General features: G+C 39.4%; 1 protein-coding gene across 1 annotated transcript; it reads left to right on the top strand.

Annotated features, from left to right (window-relative positions):
* Positions 1–225: 225 nt before the first annotated feature.
* On the top strand, positions 226–2,366 carry LOC121382305 (fer3-like protein). The gene is made up of 2 exons (XM_041511878.1): positions 226–618; positions 1,170–2,366. The coding sequence occupies exon 2, from the start codon at positions 1,206–1,208 to the stop codon at positions 1,605–1,607; it is 402 nt and encodes a 133-aa protein (XP_041367812.1). The 5' UTR covers positions 226–618; positions 1,170–1,205; the 3' UTR covers positions 1,608–2,366.
* The last annotated feature ends 20,396 nt before the right edge of the window (positions 2,367–22,762 follow it).

Below are 22,762 nucleotides of genomic sequence, written 5' to 3'. Positions count from 1 at the left end.
AATCTGCCAATCAGGACCAGCAATAAAGAACTTGGAAGGAGTTTAATTATGTTTAGCCGCAATATCTATGCCACTTGCTGACATTTCCGATACTATCTATATGGTTATTGAAAAATACCTAAATTAATATTGTCATTTCCACTGCAGAAAATCCCCAGTAAACGGTGTAGGCGATTTTGGCGTTGACGGAAGGAAACAAAACAGATATTTGTAGTTAGAAGGATTTGTAGTTCGAAAGACAATTAAGAGCTTTTCGAATATTAATTTATTTAAACGAGTAAACTGTGGTGTTACCGAGGTATTGTTGACGAAACAATTGCGTGTAAGTCGTCGTTATTGCTTTGAGGTTATCGTGTAAAAAAGAAGATGTCGTGGTGAATTAGTGTAAACTGTATTTTAATGAAATGTGTTGCCGTGCCGGTGAAAAAACATATTGTTCTGGACCTGTTTCTGTGTGTGGAATTCAATAACGCCAGCTAAAAAGAAAATCATCAACAACGGCAACATTGGCTACACCATTACAGTCTACATCGTGTCTGTAAACAGCAGCAGACACAACGTTTACGACAGCATCACTACAGACTACAACTGTGGAATTATTTAAAGCCGATATCTCTGGTATATATTTTTAAAATTATTTTATCATTTAGAACAGACCATCAACATTAATTTTAGTACCGCCAAACGCCATTCTTCGATATCGTTTGGGGACTACATACACTATCTATGTCACACGAAACTATTTATTACTCGCCATTTTAAGCTGGTATAATAAAGACTTTATTTAGAAAGCAAAACAAACAAACTCAGCGATAGATATGTATGTTGTATGACTATAACTATTGATAGCTATAACAAATGGTTTGATTAAAACTGTAGTTGTGTTTGTATTTTGCATTACAATATGGTGGTGCGAGATTGTAACATCAGCCACACACCTGCCTCAGTTACAACTATTACTACACAACATGACTGGAGACTTTAAATGTGCAGTTCTTTAACTCGTGTGACATTCTGTATCATAAGCTTCACAACAACAGCTACAACGTCCACAACAACATTTTAACGACAAAAGCTACAAAGTTCTCAGCAACATGACTTAGTCATTTGATAACTTAGTCATGACAAGGGTAAATTTCTTAAACTAATGTGACAATCTGTATCAACAGCCTGACGACAACAGCCACCACCAAGCCCTCATCACCATGACAACAGACGGCGACAAACCAGATTCCGAAACTCCGTGTGAGACGTCACAGGGCGGAACCGGTGCTGTGAACGGGGTGGTGTGCAACTCGCCCCTCCAGGAGCTAACGGCGATAGATGAGAAGGAAGATATTCCTTACGACGACGACGACGACGTCGACCCGATGGATTCCGACTATCCGTTCCACGCGGCGCTCAAGAAAAAACGACGACGGCGACAGACGGCCAGTCAGCGCAAGGCCGCCAACATGAGGGAGCGACGTCGGATGCGACTTCTGAATCAGGCGTTTGACCGACTGAAGCGACACCTGCCCAACACCACGGACCATAACCACCTTTCGAGGATGCAGACACTAAAAGCGGCCATAGTTTACATTGAATATCTATCAAGTCTGACATAGCGTAATGTTTGTGCGAATTCCGGTCTAGTTTGACATGGTGCTTTCTCTGTTTGACATACTAGAGGCATAATCTGTGTTCTTCAATACCAGTCTAGTCTGGCATAGTATGTTCTGAGTTTGAATATCAGTCTAATGCAAATACCAGCTTATATAGCAAACGCTATGTATCAGTCAGGCTTGAAAAGCGTATTAAGCTGTTTACGAATAACAGTCTTGTCTGACCTAGCATACGCTCCGTATGAATATCAATCTAGTTTGACATAGCATACCTTCCGTATGAATACCAGTCTAGTTTGACATGGTATTATCTCCGTATGAATACCAGTCTAATTTGACATACCCTTCTTTGCGTATAAATACCAGTCTAGTTTGACATGGCATATTTTGCATATAAACATGTCTACGTGCTATGTGTAATAATATTAATAGTCTGGCATAGTGTATTTTGTGTATAAATGCCAGTCTAGATAACATACTTTGTACATGAATACCAGTCTAGTTTGACGTGGCATACTCTATATATGTCTGACATAGCGTATTTTGTGTATACATGCCAGTCTAGATAACAAACTTTGTACATGAATACCAGTCTAGTTTGACGTGCCATACTCTGTATATAAATACATGTATATATAACACATTTAGTACAATATATCATTAAAAATAGTAAACTCGGCAATTTAAAGAAAATGTATTCCTATTTATTTGACAATCTTAATGATGTTTTCTATGTGATTACTGTAAATGTGGTGATAGCTTACATTGGATACCGGTCTAGTTGTACTTGGCTTGCTCTGTGAATTGTTTAGTTAAAATGGTCAATTTTGACGAAACAACTCGGAACATCTTGACCGATTACGGATTCTGTGGTATATTAATAATGTTATCTTACATACGTGCAAACAGTTATTTTAAGGTAGAGATTTCATTAGTAACTATATGTAGATAAAATCATAGTCTCGGAACAGAGAAATAATATTATATTCTCGGTACATAGAGACACTATTATAGTCTCTGTACACAGAGAAATATTATAGACCCGGTTCCCAGTACCTTCGTGTCTTAAGGCAACGCTACACGATACGAGTGTCTCGTACGGGAATAGCCGACTGCATAATAATAATAATAATAATAATAATAATAATAATAATATACCGATAAAATCATGATGTTGTCACAATCGGCTGTTCTCGTGGCTATTCTTCCGACGCCATATAACCGTAAATAAAATGTGTTATAAACCATTTCCTTCCTTCGTGGCTATTCTTGTACGAGGCACGAGTATCACGATTCACCGCCTTTAGATGATGATGATGATGATGATGATGATGATGATAACTAGTTTAACGTGCCCATATACCACTAGGGTTTCGAACACGCCCATCCCGAGTCTGATATCCGAAAAGATCGGTGGCCGGACTCGGGATGTGTGTGTGGGAGGGGGGGGGGGGGGGGGGGGGGGGGGGTAGTGTTGAAAATGGGCAGAATTTTGAAAATAGCAATTAGTAAAAAGTTAATAGAATAATAAAAAAAAAAAATACAAGCCAAAAATAAAAAGAATTGACTGCTCGGCCGAATATTTATATAATTTGGAGCATTTTAGAAGGACAGTCCAAAAATAAATAAGAGAAAGAAGAGAGGATCGGACTATTTAATAATATTTAAAAAAAGAAGAAGTAATTTCGACATAAAATTTTGAACGAAGGTCTAAATGTTTAAAGTCCGATATATATGTCCACGTGAGTGGCCTCGTTAAGGCCGTTGGAGGTTGTCCTACGGCGAACCGATGAGCGGAGAACCGGCAAAGGCGGGGGATGAAGTGCTTCCATCTCTGGTCGGCGAGGATGGTTATGACACTCCGGTAGTCGTTGCCGAAAAGGGCCTTGACGATCCTGTGGATGGTGTGGCTATCCATCTCTCTAACCAGGACCGCTTGTCGGTAGACGCCTTCTCGGCGCTGAGTTAGTACCAACCCCGTCTTGCCGGCTGTAGAGTTGATGGTGTGTAGCTCGTAAGCGCTTTCATCAGGCAGTTGTTTCAGTTCTGGTTTCACTAGTCCGCCCATCAGTGATGCCGGATCCGAGGTGTCCCCCTGCACGAACTTCAGGAAGCCGGACCTGATTTTCCCGATCTGAACTTTCCAGACGGCTTCCGAGTCGGAGGGGGACGGTGCTTGTGAAGGTGGAGGCCGGGCCTTGTCAGGTTGGTCGCTCGGCTGAGCAACGGCCTTCCTCTTTCCAACGGCGGTTGATCGGGCCGGTGGCTTGACGACTGGCAGTACCGGGGATACCGGCCAGTTCTGTCTGCGCCACGTAGTGGTCGGCGATGGAGGGCCTTTACGGGGCGTCTCACACACCGCGGTGTTGAGTCTGTCCCTCTCGGTGGTCGACGGTTCCGGCGTAGCAGGTTTCCTCGACTCAGGATGGGCTGGGGGCGGCGTCACAGAAGGGACCGCCGCCAGTTTTGGTCCCCCCCCCCGCCCCCCGTACCGTTCCTGGCGCGCTTTTCCTCTTCCTCCATCTCCTCCTCCTCTTCTTCTATACGATCGCATCGCCGTACACCAAAGTCACGGAAGCCCACAGTAAGAGTCCCCCCAGGTGGGGGGGGGGGGGGTAACTCGAGAGTACATGGCGAGACGTCTGTCCTCATCGCAAGTTAGTGTCAGAATGACCATATGTTTGACGTCCAATAGCCGATGATAAGATTAAAAATCAATGTGCTCTAGTGGCGTCGTTAAATAAAACAAACTTTTTTTTTTTTTTCATCGCAAGTTAGCTTGGAAGTGCCGCCTTTAGACTGTTCTGCAACCATGTACGATTCATCGGAATCGGCCGAGGAGTTCCAAGTGTTGACAAGCTCGGTATTATACAAAATACCAATGTTGATTAACGCAGAATGATGTACCATTGATACCACTCTAGATTCATTTGACGTACACAGTGCATTGTAAATTGTAAACGCGGCAGTCATTTACTCTAAATATCTAACGCGTTTGTCTTTGAAGCATTATCTGTCTGTTCACAGCTCGGTTTAATTGGTGTACGGAATATTTTCGTGGATTACTCTCAATTATTTTCGTGATGTCCATTCCATTTTTTTCAAGTTTTGTTAATATTTTCTAATAGCCTATTTCAAGTTTCAAATGTATTCAAACATATGTGTATATACACACATTTCGTACCATAATCATTTCATGCCATCCATTTCAAACCATACTTTTTGCAGGGGCGGATCCAGAAAATTGTTTGGGGTGGTGGTCTAAGGAAAAACGAGCACATGAACCCGTTTAAAGGTCCAATTAAGTTATTTTTTAAACCAGAACAAAAAGCAGTTCAGTATATTTACTGTGGGAGAGGGACGTGCTATTTGGTCCCCCTAGATTCGCCACTGGTTTATGGTCAATTTGGTCCATAGTCATTTTGTAACACAGTAGCGCAGATCTTTGGTTATTTCCCATGTACGTAGAAAAAAGAAGGAAGGAAACGTTTTATTCAACGACACACTCAACAATTTTGTTTATGGTTATATGGCCTCAGACATATGGTGAAGGACCACACAAATATTGAAAGAGGAAACCCGCTGTCGCCACTTCATGGGTTACTCTTTTTGATTAGCAGCAAGGGATATTTTATATGCACCTTCCCACAGACAGGATAGCACATACCACGGCTTTTGATGTACCAGTCGTGGTGCACTGGCTGGAGCTAGAAAAGAAGACGAAATAATCGGTTTTATAAATAAGACAAAAAGTCTAACGTATGTATGAAACGTACAATAAAATTATTAAACTCATGCGCAGATGGAAATAAGGCTGATTCTATTTATTATTTGATTGAAATATAGATATTTGCACGAGAGCGTGAGAGCATAAGATGGAATCCAGATGTGTGAGCCGCGTGACAAATGTGTGACATTTGAAAAGTCTTCAATAGATGTATTAAACCAGCGTACACCTGTAGATTCACTGAGACTCGTTATGTAAATCTACACAATATATATATATATATATATATATATATACTGATGGAGAGGACTAATGAAACATATAATAAACACTAACAGCCAATATTGCCTGAATCCAGAATCCTCAGGAAGTTAACAGTGCTACTGGCGTTCAGTGCCACAGTACTGACATTCAGTGCCATGTTACGTCTCTTGGCCCAATTTCACAAAACATCGTAAGCCTAGTTTTGCACGTAAACGTAAATCTAAGACTAAACCACAATTCTTATTACTATTAAAAAAAGTGGCAAATATAGTCTGAAATACATGTACAATTATTTCATTTTCTTTTGTCCTTAAAATGCTCCCTCTTTCACAATGATGTAATTTTACTACGTGAAATGCACACCAAACACATGTAAACGTATGGCCGCTATAGCTGTTAGTAGCAGACGTGAAGTTACGATGGGGTTTTTTGGGTGAAATTTAGCTCCTGTATTTTATACAGCCGTTACATTTCTGTTTGAAGTAAGTTTGGTCTCAAATACCATGTGTTCCCTTATTTGTGTAAAATCAGTATACCATGTGTGTGATATCGATTAACGGACATTGTCAGTACAATTTTCATTTTCATATATGTCTTACTTTTAAAATGGCGAGATGCTCAAGCAATGCTATACCAGTGGAAACTCTACTGTAGGTACTAAAACCAATGGCCGATTAGAACACAATATTTTCTTAAAGGGACAGACCCTAGTTTCAACCCGTGAAAATTAACACTTAGTTTAGTTAATTTACAAACCTGTAACTTTGAAATGGTGAAACACCCTCTAAAAATAGACTAAAACTCGACTCCATAACTGTTACTTCTCAAACACGCGTGCGTTTTTAAAAATATTAGAAATGTATTTTGTGACATTAAAAACACCAGGATGACCAAACCACTTCGAATGTACGGGAATTGATCCACTAAACCATAAAAACATAAATAAAGTATGATTTCAGTTACAAAAAAACCGGCTATAATAGTAAAACAAATATGCCTTAGTGTTAAAATCTAGGGTATGTCCGTTTAAAGTCCTTTTTTTTTTGCAGGATGAATTTTTAAAAGTTATTTTCCCCACAACATGTCGAGATTTCCTATTAAAGCTCTTCTACATGTGAAATTATCCGCACGACCACTGTCGATTTTCTAGAAACGATGTCATAGTCAATTGGCGATAGGGTTCACCGTTGCAGATGAGGGACTTAAAAACGTAAATTTAGAAAAGTTGCCGTTAAAAATAGCACTAAAAAATATAAATAAGTATTTTTTATCCTAAAAAAATAACAACAAAAAACAATATGGGCGAGTGGAAAACAAAATGGTGCGACAATCTACCATCGCTGGTAGTAATACGGTAGATGTTGAGACGGTTTTCATTGATATAATATTATTTTTGTTTTGACATCTTAAAAGTAATTAAATGAACATTTCATGACAAATACAAACTATAACAATGTCAATATGCTTTTGATCACATTACTTTCCCCGCTATTCGAATTAACAAAACTAGGATGCGTTTTTTAATTGGGTCTTTTAATTTTTGTTTTACATATTGGCTCCTTTCATTTCACCATATTGCTATGAATAGTAATGTCTTGATATTGTAAATGGATCTTAATATAGTTCTATTATATATGTCAAATAAATAAAGGATATTTCATGTTTTTTTATCAAATATGATTTATATCTCATTGTGTGAAGTTTGCAATCATATCTCACGAATCGCACTTGCGCGACGAGTGTGATATGATTGCAAACTTCACAAGATGAGATATAAATCATATTTGACAAAAACATGAACTTTTCTATTTATTATATAACTTTTGGTAATTTACCTTTATTTTTAAAATGCCAGCAGCAAAATAGTACCGGCTTTCTTACAGTGAAGATAACACTTTATACAGTGACGATAACACATTTTAGACTAAAATAGTGAAATTTTCACTCTAAAATGTGTTATCGTCACTGAGTGACTGATAACACTTTTATGTCACTGATATTTTTAGATATTTCAATAAATGTTATATAATAATATATATTATCATATTGTATATAAAAAGAAAGTGCACTGAGGAAATTAAGACAGTTGACCAATACATAACTATCCATGTGACTTCACCATAGTATTAGCAAGCTGGCCAAAAGATATACATATATCATTGTTAAAGGAACATTCCTGAGTTTGCTGCATTGTAAGATGTTTCCGACTAATAAAATGTTACTACGATTAAACTTACACATTAAATATAATTTATTTTCTTGTTTAGAATATCAGTGTCTGTATGTGTTTCTGGTCGTCTTAATATTTGCAAGAAGCCCAAACTGGATTTTGTCTTCAAATAATATCGTACGTACGAAAAAAATATTATTTTAGGAAATAAAATGAAAATTAACCTAATACAAATATTAGAACAATCAGAAACACGTTGAATATACAACCACTAATATTTCATGCAGAAAACTATACTTGATATGTAATTATAATCGTTAAAACGTCTCTGTTAGTCGATAACATCTTCAAAATTGCAGCAAACTCAGGAATGTCCCTTTAATACTATTTTTATCTCCATGTAAGTCATCCAGTAACTCATACAGTATTGTTCTTGAGATAAAATTATTACATCTTTAATATTCTGTTCAAATTGTGTTTGTTTTGATTTTATTGAAAAATTTGCTTTTCCAGCCATAGGCTAGAGGGTCGTGAGTTATTGCTGTTGAATTTTAATAAAATTTTTAAAAAAAACATTATTCTTGTGTAAGCGTTACAAAAACGTATATATCGAAATGAATGAGACTACAACAATAAAGTCTTATTTGTAAATATCCAGGTGGTGAAATCCACCTTTCATAATAAACCATTTACACCATAATTGTAATAAAAAATTTGTTTATTGGTTTTATTTACACATTTTCGGCGATCCGCTTGAAAGTAATTGATCAATTGTAATAGTTATTATTTGAGAACTAGTTGTGGTCGTGCAGGTGCGATTGTGTCACGGTGTTAATAAAGTCTCCAGTGTTACAGGTGCTACCTAGTAGGTCAATCAATCAGTGTCATAGCCAATACTATATACTATTAATAATACCAGTTTCGAAAAAAAATATTAATAAAGTTCTGTGCAAAGAAAAGAAAAACAACCTAATAATGGCTATTAACTTTGAAGCATATAGTAACTGTAACTGTAATACTAAATACTTTTAGAGAAGAAACACGCCCTCGTTACAATGGCAAAAGCGTCGGATGATGCCATCACCTGAAGGGGTGAGGGGAGGGGAGGGGGAGCTTTCTATTAATTATTCATTCAATTGGCCACCTTTTCCTACCTTCGCATCCCGACTCCTATGAACAGGCTATTTCTGGTAACAGCAAGACGTTTTAAATGTACTATTTCACCAAGAAAATTATACCTGAGATTTGAAAATATTAGTTGTGAAGCACTGGTTGGATCGGAAAAACCCTAATAAGTGAACCGATGGGGACCGATTCCATGTAACATCTGACATCGGGCAAACACTCTAGCTCTGACTTACATTGGCTGAACAAATTCGAAACACATTAGTTTCAACGAGAGCGCCTTGACTGTATGTGTGCGATGCGTGCGTCAACAAACACAAGCCGCCAGCCGCAATGAAATAATCGTATATATAGTGTATAGTCCCAAAACGCAAGCCGCAGACACATTAGTTGGAACACTCGCACGCGCCGCATCCAATCTACATGAGCATTTAGTTCCAGTTCGTGATCAATAAAATTAAAATCTTCAGCACATTTTAACAGTCTAGTGGTGTCTAGTGTATGGTTATCTTGACCGTTGTTCGATAGCAAAAGAGAGGAAACCCGCTTCCTCCATATAGGAAGGAAATGTTTTATTTAACGACGCACTTAACACATTTTATTTACGGTTATAATGGCGTCGGACATATGGTTAAGGACCACACAGATATTCAGAGAGGAAACCCGCTGTTGCCACTTCATGGACTACTCTTTTTCGATTAACAGCGAAGGATCTTTTATATGCACCATCCCACAGACAGGATAACACATACCACGGCCTTTGATACACCAGTCGTGGTGCACTGGCTGGAGCGAGAAATAGCCTCCATATAGGTTACTGTTACTGATAAGGGGGGGGGGGCGGGGGCGAGATCTAGTCCAGTGAGTAGAGCGCTTGTCTCGTATGCTTTAGTTAATCGTGGGATCGAACCCTCATAGTGGACCCATTCTCTGATTATTCCCTCCCTCCCTCTTCTCAACCAGTGCACCACGTCTGGTATATCAAAGCCCGCGATATGTGCTGTCTAGTCTTGGAAAGCGCATATAAAAGATTGCTTGTATTTTGCAGGCTAGTTTAGAAAGCGACGAGCGAGGTTTCATGGGGAAACGAGCCGTGCTCCTCTGGAAAATGTACTTGTTAAAAATCGCTTTGAAGGGGACGAGTCGACCTCCGAACCCCCCACCCCCACCCCCACCCGCGCCTGCTTGTTGCTGATAGGCTAAATGTAGCGGGTAATGTTTGACATTCAGTAGCCGATGACTGAGAAATAAATGTGCTTAATGGTGTCGCTAAACAGCTTATTTTGTTTAACGACACCACTAGAGCACATTTATTTACTAATCATCGGCTATTGGATGTCAAACATTTAGTTATTCTGACATATAGTCTTAGAGAGGAAACCCGCTACATTTTTCTATTAGTAGCAAGGGATCTTTTATATGCACCATCCCACAGACAGGGTATCACATACCACGGCTGTTGATATACCAGTCGTAATGAACTGGCTGTAACGAAAAATAGTCCAATGGACCCACCGACGGGGATCGATCCCAGACCGACCGCGCATCAAACGGACGCTTTACCACTGGCCTACGTCCTGCTCCCTCGCTAAACAAACTTAGTGACAAAGCAGCAAGGGATCGTTTATATGCACATACCCAAAGACAGGATAGTACATACCACGGTCTTTGATGTATGAGTCTTGGGTCAGTCATGGGACGGGGAAAACCCAGAATTCAGGTGAGGCGATCGACCCAGCGACCCATCGCACTTCGGGCGAGCGCTCTACCACTGAACTAAACCCCACCCCTTCCTAAATGAAGTGTAACTCCAGGCGCAGATTCAGGGGTGGGGCGACAGGCTCTGGACCTCATAATCACGACAATTTTTTTTCTCTCACTTACATTTGATCGCTAATATACAATTTCCAGTTAAGTAGATGCATGTAGACCCCCATCCCTAAACAGTCTTGGATCCGCACCTGCACTTATTTATTTGTAGACAATATAAATGTAATTCCATTGCGCGTCACGTTTCTCCAAGTTGCCGTGAAATGAGATAATTGTGTCGCCCAAGGCCAGGCCTACACGTGCTATCCATTAAAAACGTCCTCCACGTTAGTTTGTTTAATATCTGCTAACATTCACTCGACTGACACCTGGCCTCAGATTACAGTTATCTTCCCATTTGGTTGTCCAAAATCCGGAAGTTTCACCGCGCAAGTAGTCTGCTGTTTGACTGTGATTATTTCATGGCAGACAGCTATGAAGTGGCAACTGTTTGACTGAGGTGACAGGGGATAGCATGTAGTTTGTAAACATGTGTAACTTGTTGACATTGAAGACTTGTTTGTGGTAATTCCGGCCCATGCAAAAGTAGTGCTTTTTGTGTAAAATGGGTGTACTCCGGCCCGGTTTAGAGGGTGTGTCTGTTTAAACCAATATGCTGGGAGAAAGAGCTGGACAACAGGGGTTGTCCTTTTCAGGGTATGTGTCCCCCATGCAGGCAAAGGTACATACAAAACTTCACGGGCCTGCTGATATTAATAAAAATGTTATAGCCACTAAGGCTATATAGAAACATATAGCGAAATTAATTGTGGTCTGAGGCCACCTGCAGACTAACTCTCAGTCAGTCTCCGAGCGAGCGGGGATCGTCGTAACTGATAGAGTTATCTTCATGATATTAATACGCTCAAACTTAATATGAGTATTGATTATTTCTGAGTTTAAAGCGGTATCTAACTCAATCTGAAGAAAAGTTTAAAGTTTGTTTTGTTTAACGACACTACTAGAGCACATTGATTAATAATCGGTTATTGTATGTCAAACATTTGGTAATTTTGACGTATAGTCTTAGAGTAGAAACCCGCTAATTTTGTTCCATTAGTAGCAAGGAATCTTTTATACGCACCATCCCAGTCCCACATACAGGATAACACATATCCTAGCTTTTGATATACCAGTCGTGGTGCACTGGCTAGACCGAGAAACAGTCCAATGGGCTCACCGACGAGGATCGATCCTAGACCGACCATGCATCAGGCGTGCGCTTTACCAATAGGCTATGTCCCGTCCCTAAAGTAGCGAGGGGCAGGATGTAGTCCAGTGGTAAAGCGCTCGCTTGATGCGCGTTCGGTTTAGGATCGATCCCCGTTGGTGGCACCATTGGATTAGTTCTCGTTCCAGCCAATTCTCCACGACTGGTGTAACAAAGGCCGTGAAATGTATTATTCTGTCTATGGGATGGTGCATATAAAATATCTCTTGCTGCTAATCGAAGAGTAGTCCATGAAGTGGCGACAGCAGGTTTTCTCTCTATATATCTGTGTGGTCCTTAACCATATGTCTGACGCCATATAACCGTAAATAAAATGTGTTGAGTGCGTCGTTAAATAAAACATTTCCTTCTTCTTCTTCCTAAGGTAACAGATTGTTTGTTTAACGTCATCTAAGCACGTTTTAAACTACGACTATTAGTTGTCCAACATATGATCATTATGACATTTGATCGTTACAAAGAAGAAACCCGGTGCTGATAAATAGGCTGCACATACCGATAAAGCAGTAGTTTTTCTGCACTAATTTAAAAAAAAGAAAGAATTAAATTATTTAATTATTTTGATAAAAAAACTAAATTATATTTAACTCCACTAATTTGTTAAATCCAAATAAACAGCATAAAAATACAATAGATAGACTACTAATTGCCTACGTGATGGAGACCAATAAAAATATTTGAAGTTTTATTTGTAATTATTGAATTAATTAGAAATAAATAAGATAGTAATTTATTTTAAATTAATTAATAAAAATAAATTAAATTAATTAAAGTAAATAGTATAATAAAATTAATAATAATAATATTTGGATTTATTATCAATTTATTTATTTATTAGCTTAGTTCTACGGCCTGGCTAGAATTATATGTTTAATTAATGGTAAATACAAATTAAACTTTACTAAATACTTAATTAGTAGAATTTAATTAGTCATAGTACTCTACAAATAAATAAATGTTAATTAATCTACTTATATGCTTATACTTCCACCACTAACACTCCGCTACGAATAAAATCCTATTTTTAGACAACTGACAGTCCAAGCTAGGTTCATACTTCTCTGCAGACACTGGTCGGCGGGCATTTCGGAATTTTCACGTGCGTTTTTTTACGGCTGGCTATTCATACTTTGCATGTTGTTGTGACCCGCGCTTCAAATGGATTCATCATCAGATGAAGCTGCATAGGCATCGTAGGGCTAAACATTTTTTTTTTTAAATAGACGATGGTTAGTGAGACCAATAAATATGTGTAGATATGTAAGTGGTGAATTTCACTCGCTTATTCACGATATGAGATACTTGCATGACTCTGATGGACATCATAGATATTTCAGGATGACTGCTGCCATATTCGACGATTTGCTTCGTCGTGTATCACCACTAATTTCTCACAATGAAACACACCAAATGCCAGTATCCACTGCAGAACGACTCTCGGTAACTTTCGTATTTTGGCAACAAGAAATTCGCAACAAAATTCAACCGTTCACAATGTACTGCATGAAACCTGCAAGGCGCTCTGGGCCGTTCTTAAAGAAGAATTTCTGCCTGTTCCAACAACAGAACAGTGGTGCAGTATTGCTTCGGAGAATTGGCGGTATTGGAATTACCCAATGTGCTTGGGTTCTGTTGGTGGAAAACACATTGCCATCAAAGCACTTCCTAGTTCAGGAAGTGATTACTTCAACTACAAAACATATCATTCAATCATTCTATTGGCAGCAGTTGATGCCAAATACAAATTCACATTAGTTTGCATCGGAGCATATGGCAGAGAATGAGATGGACGCGTATTTAGGAGATCATCATTTGGCTTTGAACTTGAGAATGGCACACTAAACATCCCAGAACCTGCTTATCTACCAGCAAACAATACGAAAGTTCCTTATGTCTTTGTTGAGAAAAAACACGATGAGACCCTAAGCTGGTAAGTTTAACTTTCAACGTACTGATATCTATATCTATCTATCTATCTATCTATATCTATATCTATATAACAATACGAAAGTTCCTTATGTCTTTGTTGCCGATGAAGCATTTCCGTTGAGAAAAAAACATGACGAGACACTAAGCTGGTAAGTTTAACTTTTAACGTACTTATATCTATATCTATCTGTCTATCTATCTATATCTATATCTATATAACAATACGAAAGTTCCTTATGTCTTTGTTGCCGATGACGGTCCCTTCTGCGTCGCCGCCCCCGACTCGACCTAAAATGAAAGGACCAGGTCACCCGGACCCGCCGTCAACACCGAGGGATGCTCTCAACGCGTGGATGTGCGAGATTGCCGCAGACGGACCTCCAACTCCCTCTAAGCTTTAGGTCTCTGTAGTTCAGCACAGCACTACACTTTCAACGTCTAATGACTGTCAATCTAGGGGTTTTCTTGACGGGATACAACCCATCTCGTCCCTACAAGCTGTGCACCCTAACGCCCTTAACGAGGCCACTCACGTGGACATATATAGACCAGACTTTTAAACTTATCGGAGGTCGGAGTCTTGATGGGCGTGTTCGAAACCCTAGTGGTATATGAGCACGTTAAACTAGTTATCTATCTCTCTGTGGAAAATAATTTAGTGGTATTATTTGCAGTGAATATGTTGAACACAAACAGATTTCGATTATTTAATATTAACCCAACTATTTTCTATTTCATTCAAGGAACAGGGACCTAATGATGATAACTAGTTTAACGTGCCCATATACCACTAGGGTTTCGAACACGCCCATCCCGAGTCCGACCTCCGATAAGATCGGTGGCCTGACTCGGGATGGAGGGGGGGGGGGGGGGGTAGAAACTGGGCAGAATTTTGAAAATAGCAATTAGTAAAGAAGTTAATAGATAAAAAAATAAAAAGGTTACAAGCCAAAAATAAAAAAGAATTGACTGCTCGGTCGAATATTTATATAATTTGGAGCATTTTAGAAGGACAGTCCAAAATTAAATAAGAGAAAGAAGAGAGGATCGGACTATTTAATAATATTAAAAAAAAAAAAAGTAATTTCGACATAAAATTTTGAACGCAGATCTAAAAGTTTAAAGTCCGATCGATATGTCCACGCGAGTGGCCTCGTTAAGGCCGTTTGGGTGCACAGCATCTACGGGGAGGTGATGTTGTTCCTCTCCTCAAAGTGAGGCACCAGTCTCCTGTAGCTGTGGGTGTTAAGGCAGTGGACCATCTGTGGGTACTGGGCGCCGGTGACGATCTTCATGATTCTGTGGATGGTGTTGTTATCCATGTCATGGCTGAGGAATCCCTGTCGGTAAAGATCACCCCGGCGCGACGTCACTACTATAGCTTCCACTCCCCGTAGTTTGACCGTGTGGATGGCGACCTGGTGGCCATCGGGAAACGTCTTGAAGTTTTCTTCGTAGACCCCGCCTGGCAGTCTGTCGGGGTCCGTGACGTCTCCCACCAAGTACTTAGAGTACTGGCCTTTGATTTTCCGCGCTGCCACTCTCCAGTCACCCGAAGAGGAAGTAGAAGGCCGCGTCTTGCCTGGTTGGTCCTCCGGGGGGGTCACGGCCTTCCTCTTGACAGCCCCAACATCCAGAGTCGCCGTCGCGGAGTCCCCCGTGGGTGGGGGTCTCGACGCAGACGAACGACGAGCGGGAACAGGTGACGCTGGTCGCGGTGCACTGGTTGGCTGCTCCACTTCCCGCATCTGAACAGTCGGTCCGGCTGGTTGGCGAGTCGCCTCCCGTCGATCCGTCCGGTTTGGTCGTGGTGGGGGCGGCGACGCAGACGGGACCGCCACTGGCGGTACAGGGACCTAATGCACGAAACTCTCGCAACTTTGCGATCTCGCAGTGCAAGGCTAAAAGACTTGCAAAGAGGATGCTTTGTTGTCTAGCAGAGCATAAGGGAGCTTTGTGAATTAGGCCCCTGGATTACAGAAAGATAAGAGAGTGTTCAACTATCATCTCAGTAGAAATAGAAGAATCGTGGAAAACGCGTTTGCTATCTTGTCTGCTCGATGGCGTATTTACAAAAGTCCAATAGAAGTCAAACCAAAAAAAAGTGTAGATAACATGGTGAAAGCAACGGTAGTGCTACATAACTATGTGTTGTTGTTTGATCCTTCGGTTGAACCAACTGTTTGGCATGCCCCTGCCATTTCATTGATTTATGTGGGGAAGACTGAGATCTCAGACCAGGTCAAATTATATCAGAGGCAAATTACATCAGGAGATACAAACTTACAAAATGCAGGTAGACTGGGTGCCAACCTTGCGACACAACACGCTAGCATGATTAGCGATATATTTTGTAATTAGTTTGGTTCCATGGCAGGATAATGTTGTCGACCGGGGTACTGAACTATGGTAAACTAAGGCTGGTGTCAAAGGTGATTAATTACTGTCCAATCAGAAACATTGGTCAAATACTCAACAATAATGCCATATCTTTCTCTTCCATTTCATACAAGACTTGTTGTATTTTCAGTTTAGCCAGAGATCGGTTTCGTCTTGACAGGTGTTTTTTCCAGAGAAGCACCAACCATTTTTTAAAACAGAATATCAGCGTTATCAGTTTCTCTAGCTGTTGAACGATTTTTCAAATAACTGATGATAGCTTCATTAACAACACTATCCTTGTTCTTTCGCTGGTTTTGTGTATCAGGTACAGAACATGACTTGTCTTCTGACGCTCATCAAGGGACTCGTTATCAGCTGGTGTGAGTAGCTCTCAGCCACTGTCACTCCCCTTGGTATCTTCATGCAATGTTTTATGTGGTGAACATGCTGACCTGCAAAACGTGTAAAATATTTACAAACAATGGATTGATATTATGTATTACCTATAAAATCAAGCTGTTGTTATTTTGTTGTTGTTGGTTTTTTAAATTAAAATTGTTAAAAAAGCAATCTAAATTTGCTGAGTTGTGTGTAGTATATATGTATGTATGTATGTATGTATGTATGTATGTATGTATGTATGTATGTATGTATGTATGTATTGATGTATGAATATCTATATATTGTATGTATGTCGAGGTTGACTATTACATACATAGATATTAACGCACTGGCGCAGGGGATAATTAAATCCTTTCTGGCCTCACAAATTGTCCCATGCCGTTGCTGGGACTCGAAGATGTGGCACCGATTCGCCCGCAAATTGCAAGACTAACCACGATACGCTCTGAGCTATCGAAGCTTCCATAAAAGGAAGTTTCTTTAACTCAACCATATGCATGGGGCCTACAATCTACGCGGTCGATCCCGCTTACGTGCATGAAACAGTGGACAGACCTGGCACTGGCTAGTATGTATTGATGTGTGAATATCTATATCTTGTATGTATGTCGAGGTTGACTATTACATACATAGATATTAACGCACTGGCGCAGGGGATAATTAAATCCTTTCTGGCCTCACAAATTGTCCCATGCCGTTGCTGGGACTCGAAGATGTGGCACCGATTCGCCCGCAAATTGCAAGACTAACCACGATACGCTCTGAGCTATCGAAGCTTCCATAAAAGGAAGTTTCTTTAACTCAACCATATGCATGGGGCCTACAATCTACGCGGTCGATCCCGCTTACGTGCATGAAACAGTGGACAGACCTGGCACTGGCTAGTATGTATTGATGTGTGAATATCTATATCTTGTATGTATGTCGAGGTTGACTATTACATACATAGATATTAACGCACTGGCGCAGGGGATAATTAAATCCTTTCTGGCCTCAAAAATTGTCCCATGCCGTTGCTGGGACTCGAACCTGTGGCACCGATTCGCCCGCAAATTGCAAGACTAACTACGATACGCTCTGAGCTATCGAAGCTTCCATAAAAGGAAGTTTCTTTAATTCAACCATATGCATGGGGCCTACAATCTACGCGGTCGATCCCGCTTACGTGTATGTATGTATGTATGTATGTATGTATGTATGTATGTATGTATGTATGTATGTATGTATGTATGTATGTATGTATGTATGTATGTATGCATGTATGTATGTATGTATGTATTTAAGAATGAATGAACGCACTGGCTCAGGAATTTTTTAAAAACTAAAAAATTGTTATTTTCTAATTTTGCCCCAGGGATTCGAAATTGATTTTAAATTGACCGTTGTGATATACAAAATATAACTGTTTTTCGGTCTTGTTTTAAATTTATTTGGCTAGTACTATGTTTTGTTTACAGCCGGATACGATGTATTTGTTTTTAAAAAATTGTTAGGAAAGGGATAACAACAAACCAACCACTGAAAAATGGAGCTTAGAGGCTTAAGCGGCGTGTAGTCGGGTGGAGACTAAGATATCCTTGAGACTTGGATTTTTTCTATATGCAATGACCGGACGTACTGTAATAGGGTTTTTCATAACAGTTTGCAGATTTAAAAACTCCTCCTTCATAAGTTTACCAATATCAACGCTACGTCGACTGTAAATTATTGGAAAAATTATTTTATCTCTTTTTACAGCTTTACCAGATTCAACGTTGATTCCAAATGGCTGTTTTGTCTGTAATGTACGAATCCAGAAGGCCTCTCGTTCAAGTCTCAAGAGGTCTGTTTCGTCTTTTGAACCAAGTATCAGGGGTTGTTCAATTGGAATTATTTCAAAATTTTCATCTAACGAATGGTCAGGTAGATTGAAGTGATTGGCGACAGGGGTGTCAACTTCATGCCGAATATCATACTTGTGACAAACTGCTCTAATTCTCAGTTGGTTTTGCGTTTGTCCTACGTACTGTTTTTTACATAAATTACAGGTGATTAGATATACTACATTTTTCGAATCACAGTTCATGTCTGTCCGAATTTGATATTCAATTTTGGTCTGTTGACTTTTGAAAGTCGACTGCGTTTTAAATAAGTTGTGAAGTCTACACCTGGTTTTGGCACAAGTAGTAGAGGAGCCAGTGCTTATTTGAGGTGATTGGTTATGCTGAAGTTTATATGGTTTATAGTCTTCAGTTGCCCTAAAGGGATTTTCTAATTCTCGAACAGTTTCAGATTTAATTTTTCTTAAAAACCGTTTTGAATATCCCCTAGGTTTTAAAGCATTAAATAAAAGTGAACAAGCCTCATTGAAATTCTGTTTGTTACTCGAATTTCTGTGAAATCTAATAATCTGAGATTTAACAATGCCTTTAAAGGTGTGGCATGGGTGAAAAGACTTACAGTGGAGAAGTTGGTGTGTGTCTGTTGGTTTGAAAAACACTTTGTAGTCTAGGTAACCTGATGTTTCAAACTGTGTACCTTTATACATTGTTACATCCAAAAAGTCAACTGATTTATCTGATATGGTGGCCTTAAGTTTGATATTGTCATCCTGTTGATTTAATAGCTCAAAAAAGTTCCAAAATTCTTGTTTAGAATGTGGCCAAATGATAAGTATATCGTCGAGATATCTGAGGTACAAAAGAGGTGTTTTACTCGATTTCTTTAAAGCAGCCTCTTCCCATTCGGCGACATAGATAGATGCAAAGTTTGGACTAAAACGTTTGCCCATAGCACAACCACACACTTGCTGATACATTTCTCCATCAAACTCAAAATCATTTCCTTTTAGGCTTAATTCTAACAGCTCAATAATGTTCGTATCTGGTCTGTTTGTATCTGGGTACTTATCGAATGCTCTCTTAACTGAATCAATGCCCGCATCAATACCTATGTTGGTGTACATGGAGTCAATATCAAGGGTAACCAAGAATGAATCTTTTGGGATTTTGGTTTTTGATAATTTTGATAGAAGATCTTCAGTGTTTTTCACAAAGCTTTCATGTCTATTTGCAATTGGTTTTAAGTGAAAATCTATGTATTCTGAAATATTGTACGATTCTGATCCACAGTCTGAAATGATTGGACGACCGGGTGGTGTGTTAATATCGGTCCATGTATCGACTGGCTTGTGGATTTTTGGAAGTAAATAAAATTTCCGGGTTTGTGATTGTGACCTGGCTCCTAAATATTTTACTTGTTTTTTATTTATATGTCCCTGATCTTTTAGACGGTGAATAATTGCATTGAACTTTTTACAATTTTCAGGCCAAATAGTTTTGTCTAATTTTTTGTAGTACTTTGAATTATTAAGCTGTCGATGGGCTTCCCGGATATAGTTCTCCCTTGATAGAATGACAGTGGCTGACCCTTTATCTGCAGGTTTTATAACAATTTTGCGGTTTTTGCGTAGTTTGGTGAGAGCACGACGTTCCATGACAGAAAGATTTTGCTGATTTGTGTAAACTGTCATATCACCCACTTTTTCCACTATCCTTTTATGAGCTTTAATGATTTCAGGATCTACACTAGAGTTTGGGGGTAACCAGCCGGAGTTTTCCGTGAATGGGATTTTTTCTCCAGTTGAACGCCGAAAATAGTCGGCCAGTTTCATTTTGTGGTCAAAAACTGCCGTATCCATTACACCATTGTCAAGTTTAGCCTCTAAGCCTGTTTTTGGTTGGGGTGTGGGAACAAAATTCAAACCCCTGTCCAGTAATGATTTTTCAGCGGATGTTAGAAGGTTAGTGTCACCAGTTAGGTTAACAATGTTAGTTCCTAGTCCTAAATCAGGGTGGACATTACCCTTTCCCGGCCTTAGTTTAAATTTAAGTACCTCATCCAACTGCGATAAAGTTTATTGGCAGTTGTTTCTGTCCAGTGAATGTTGTCCTGCCCAACCTCAAAATCACACGCGTGAAGCGCAGGTATAATTTGTATGTTCCTCATTGTTTTTGCAGCCAAATTTATTTGGTTGAGGCAGGTTTTTTGACTAGCCAAAAGTCTGTCCGAAAAGTTAAGCTCGATAAAAAAGTATTTTTGACCTAGGGAAACATTTCCGAATCGAGCTTATCATGTTTCGCAACTGATTTATTGCACTGGTTGGATTTTGATCTTTTGAGTTTATACCAATGTTAAGAACAATGGTTTCGGGTTGAGACTTGCCCTTATAATTTGAGGCCATGGTCCGAAAATGATTAAAATTGGCGCCTGGGTAACATTCTACTTGCACCTCAGGATGCGTGTCCAGATTAATTCTGGAGAGATTTGATGAGCCAAAAAGAAGAGTTTTTTTCTTAATTTCTGGAAGGCGCCATTGAGATTTGTCCGAAACGTTGTGCCGAAATTGATAGAATTTTGTTTGTCGAAAATTTGTATCCCGCCCAGAGTTGCGATTCGGGGCGGTGGGAGACTTTAATGCGTCAGCAAAAGAAGTTCCCAGACGAGGTACTGAACTACATGAGTTAGATGGGATAGGTGGGGTGGGTGGTGAGTTAGGCAGTGGTGTTAGGTGAGGTGCAGTGGACCTTTTGGCAATGGGTGGTGTTGCCTTAAGGTCAGGACCGTTGGAAGGGGTGTTAACACGTGGGGATCGTGCTCGTTTTTGTCTTTGTGGCAGAGGAGTAGTAGTTTGACAAGAACTACCCACACTATTCTCTGTGTTGGGGAGAAGGTCCGAAAGATAACGGGAAAATTCCGACAGACTAGAATCGGTTAATTTTGTTTTGTAGTTTTTTCTTCCCCACTTGATAGCAGTAAATTGAGCACGATCGAAGTCTAAGTTTTTTGATGACATGGCCGAAATAATCTTAGACTTCAGTAGTTTTAGAGAATTAGCATAATGCTTAATCAACACGTTCATGGTTTGATTGGCCCAATTTTGATTTGTCAAGTTCAAGTCGAAAGTAATGTCTAAATTTGGACGTGCCGGTTTTGCTAGTGATTTTGGGAGGGTCGAATTGACTAGATTCTCCTCCAGTAAACCCAATGTGGTGGATGCACTGCAACACACCGTACAGCAGTTTAACAAGTCCAGCAAAGGCCGAATCGGACTGATAAACCCTGCTTTTTGTTTTCGAATTGTTGGACGGCGGGTTACCAAAATCCCGTCCTCTACTACCCGTATTTGTGGCATTTTTTTCTGGCCATTTTTGGTTTTAAGAACACACAAAAAGATTTACAGAAAGGTATCAACAAAAAAAAGAAATGAAAACGATCTCACCCAAAAATGAATTATCCTCACAAAAAATATCCTCACAAAAAAAGAATCACTGTCTGGCTGGCTAACTAGTTTCGCTAATTTGCGCTTCATCAGAGCCAAAATAACGAATCCGAAGTAGAACTGGGCTGAAGGCCTTTTAAGCAAATATTGAGTCAAACATGTCAAATTGGTGAGTGGTCTGTTCACTGTGATGTTTGTAATTAATTAAGAGGCCATGTAAGTTGACTGAACTGATTGTTGTTAGCAATTAACGTCACCTTCCTAGAGGCTTATTACACCAATGGTGACAATGGGTGAGTTCACTCCTTGGGTGCTAAGTAGGTACATTTTCTTTTGTTTGCTTAACAGTAATTGATCAATGGTGGTATCTCTTACATCTTGCAATGTGCAGGCATGTATGACTTGTAACTGATGATTTGGAATTGAATAATAAAACCAAAGAATGTTTTGAAAAAAAAAAAAAAAAAAAAATATTGATCTAAACAAAAAAAAGTAGGAAATTTGACTTCAAAAAAAGTTTTAAACAACATTTACATATTTGGTGAAAAAGTATTAAACTAAAATATTAATCTAAAAAATAAAAAAACAGAACCCAGAGATATTTTAATTAGTACTTCGGATTCGTCGACAGTGTTAAAAAACCACTCAATGACGCACTCAACACATTTTATTTACGGTTATATGGCGCATACTGTGAGATACAACTCCATGGCACTTGGTAGAGAAACCTATATATGTTTATACTTCACCACAGATATATATATAGTCAAACCTCTCAAGACCAGACCCTATGTAAACCGGAATTTCCTCAAAAACCGGACGTTTCACAGTCCCTTTTTAAAAACCAGGACAGAAATAA

The sequence above is a fragment of the Gigantopelta aegis genome, chromosome 9 (genome assembly GCF_016097555.1).
Source record: "Gigantopelta aegis isolate Gae_Host chromosome 9, Gae_host_genome, whole genome shotgun sequence".
Taxonomy (NCBI): domain Eukaryota; kingdom Metazoa; phylum Mollusca; class Gastropoda; order Neomphalida; family Peltospiridae; genus Gigantopelta; species Gigantopelta aegis.
This window is presented reverse-complemented; position numbering and strand designations above follow the sequence as displayed.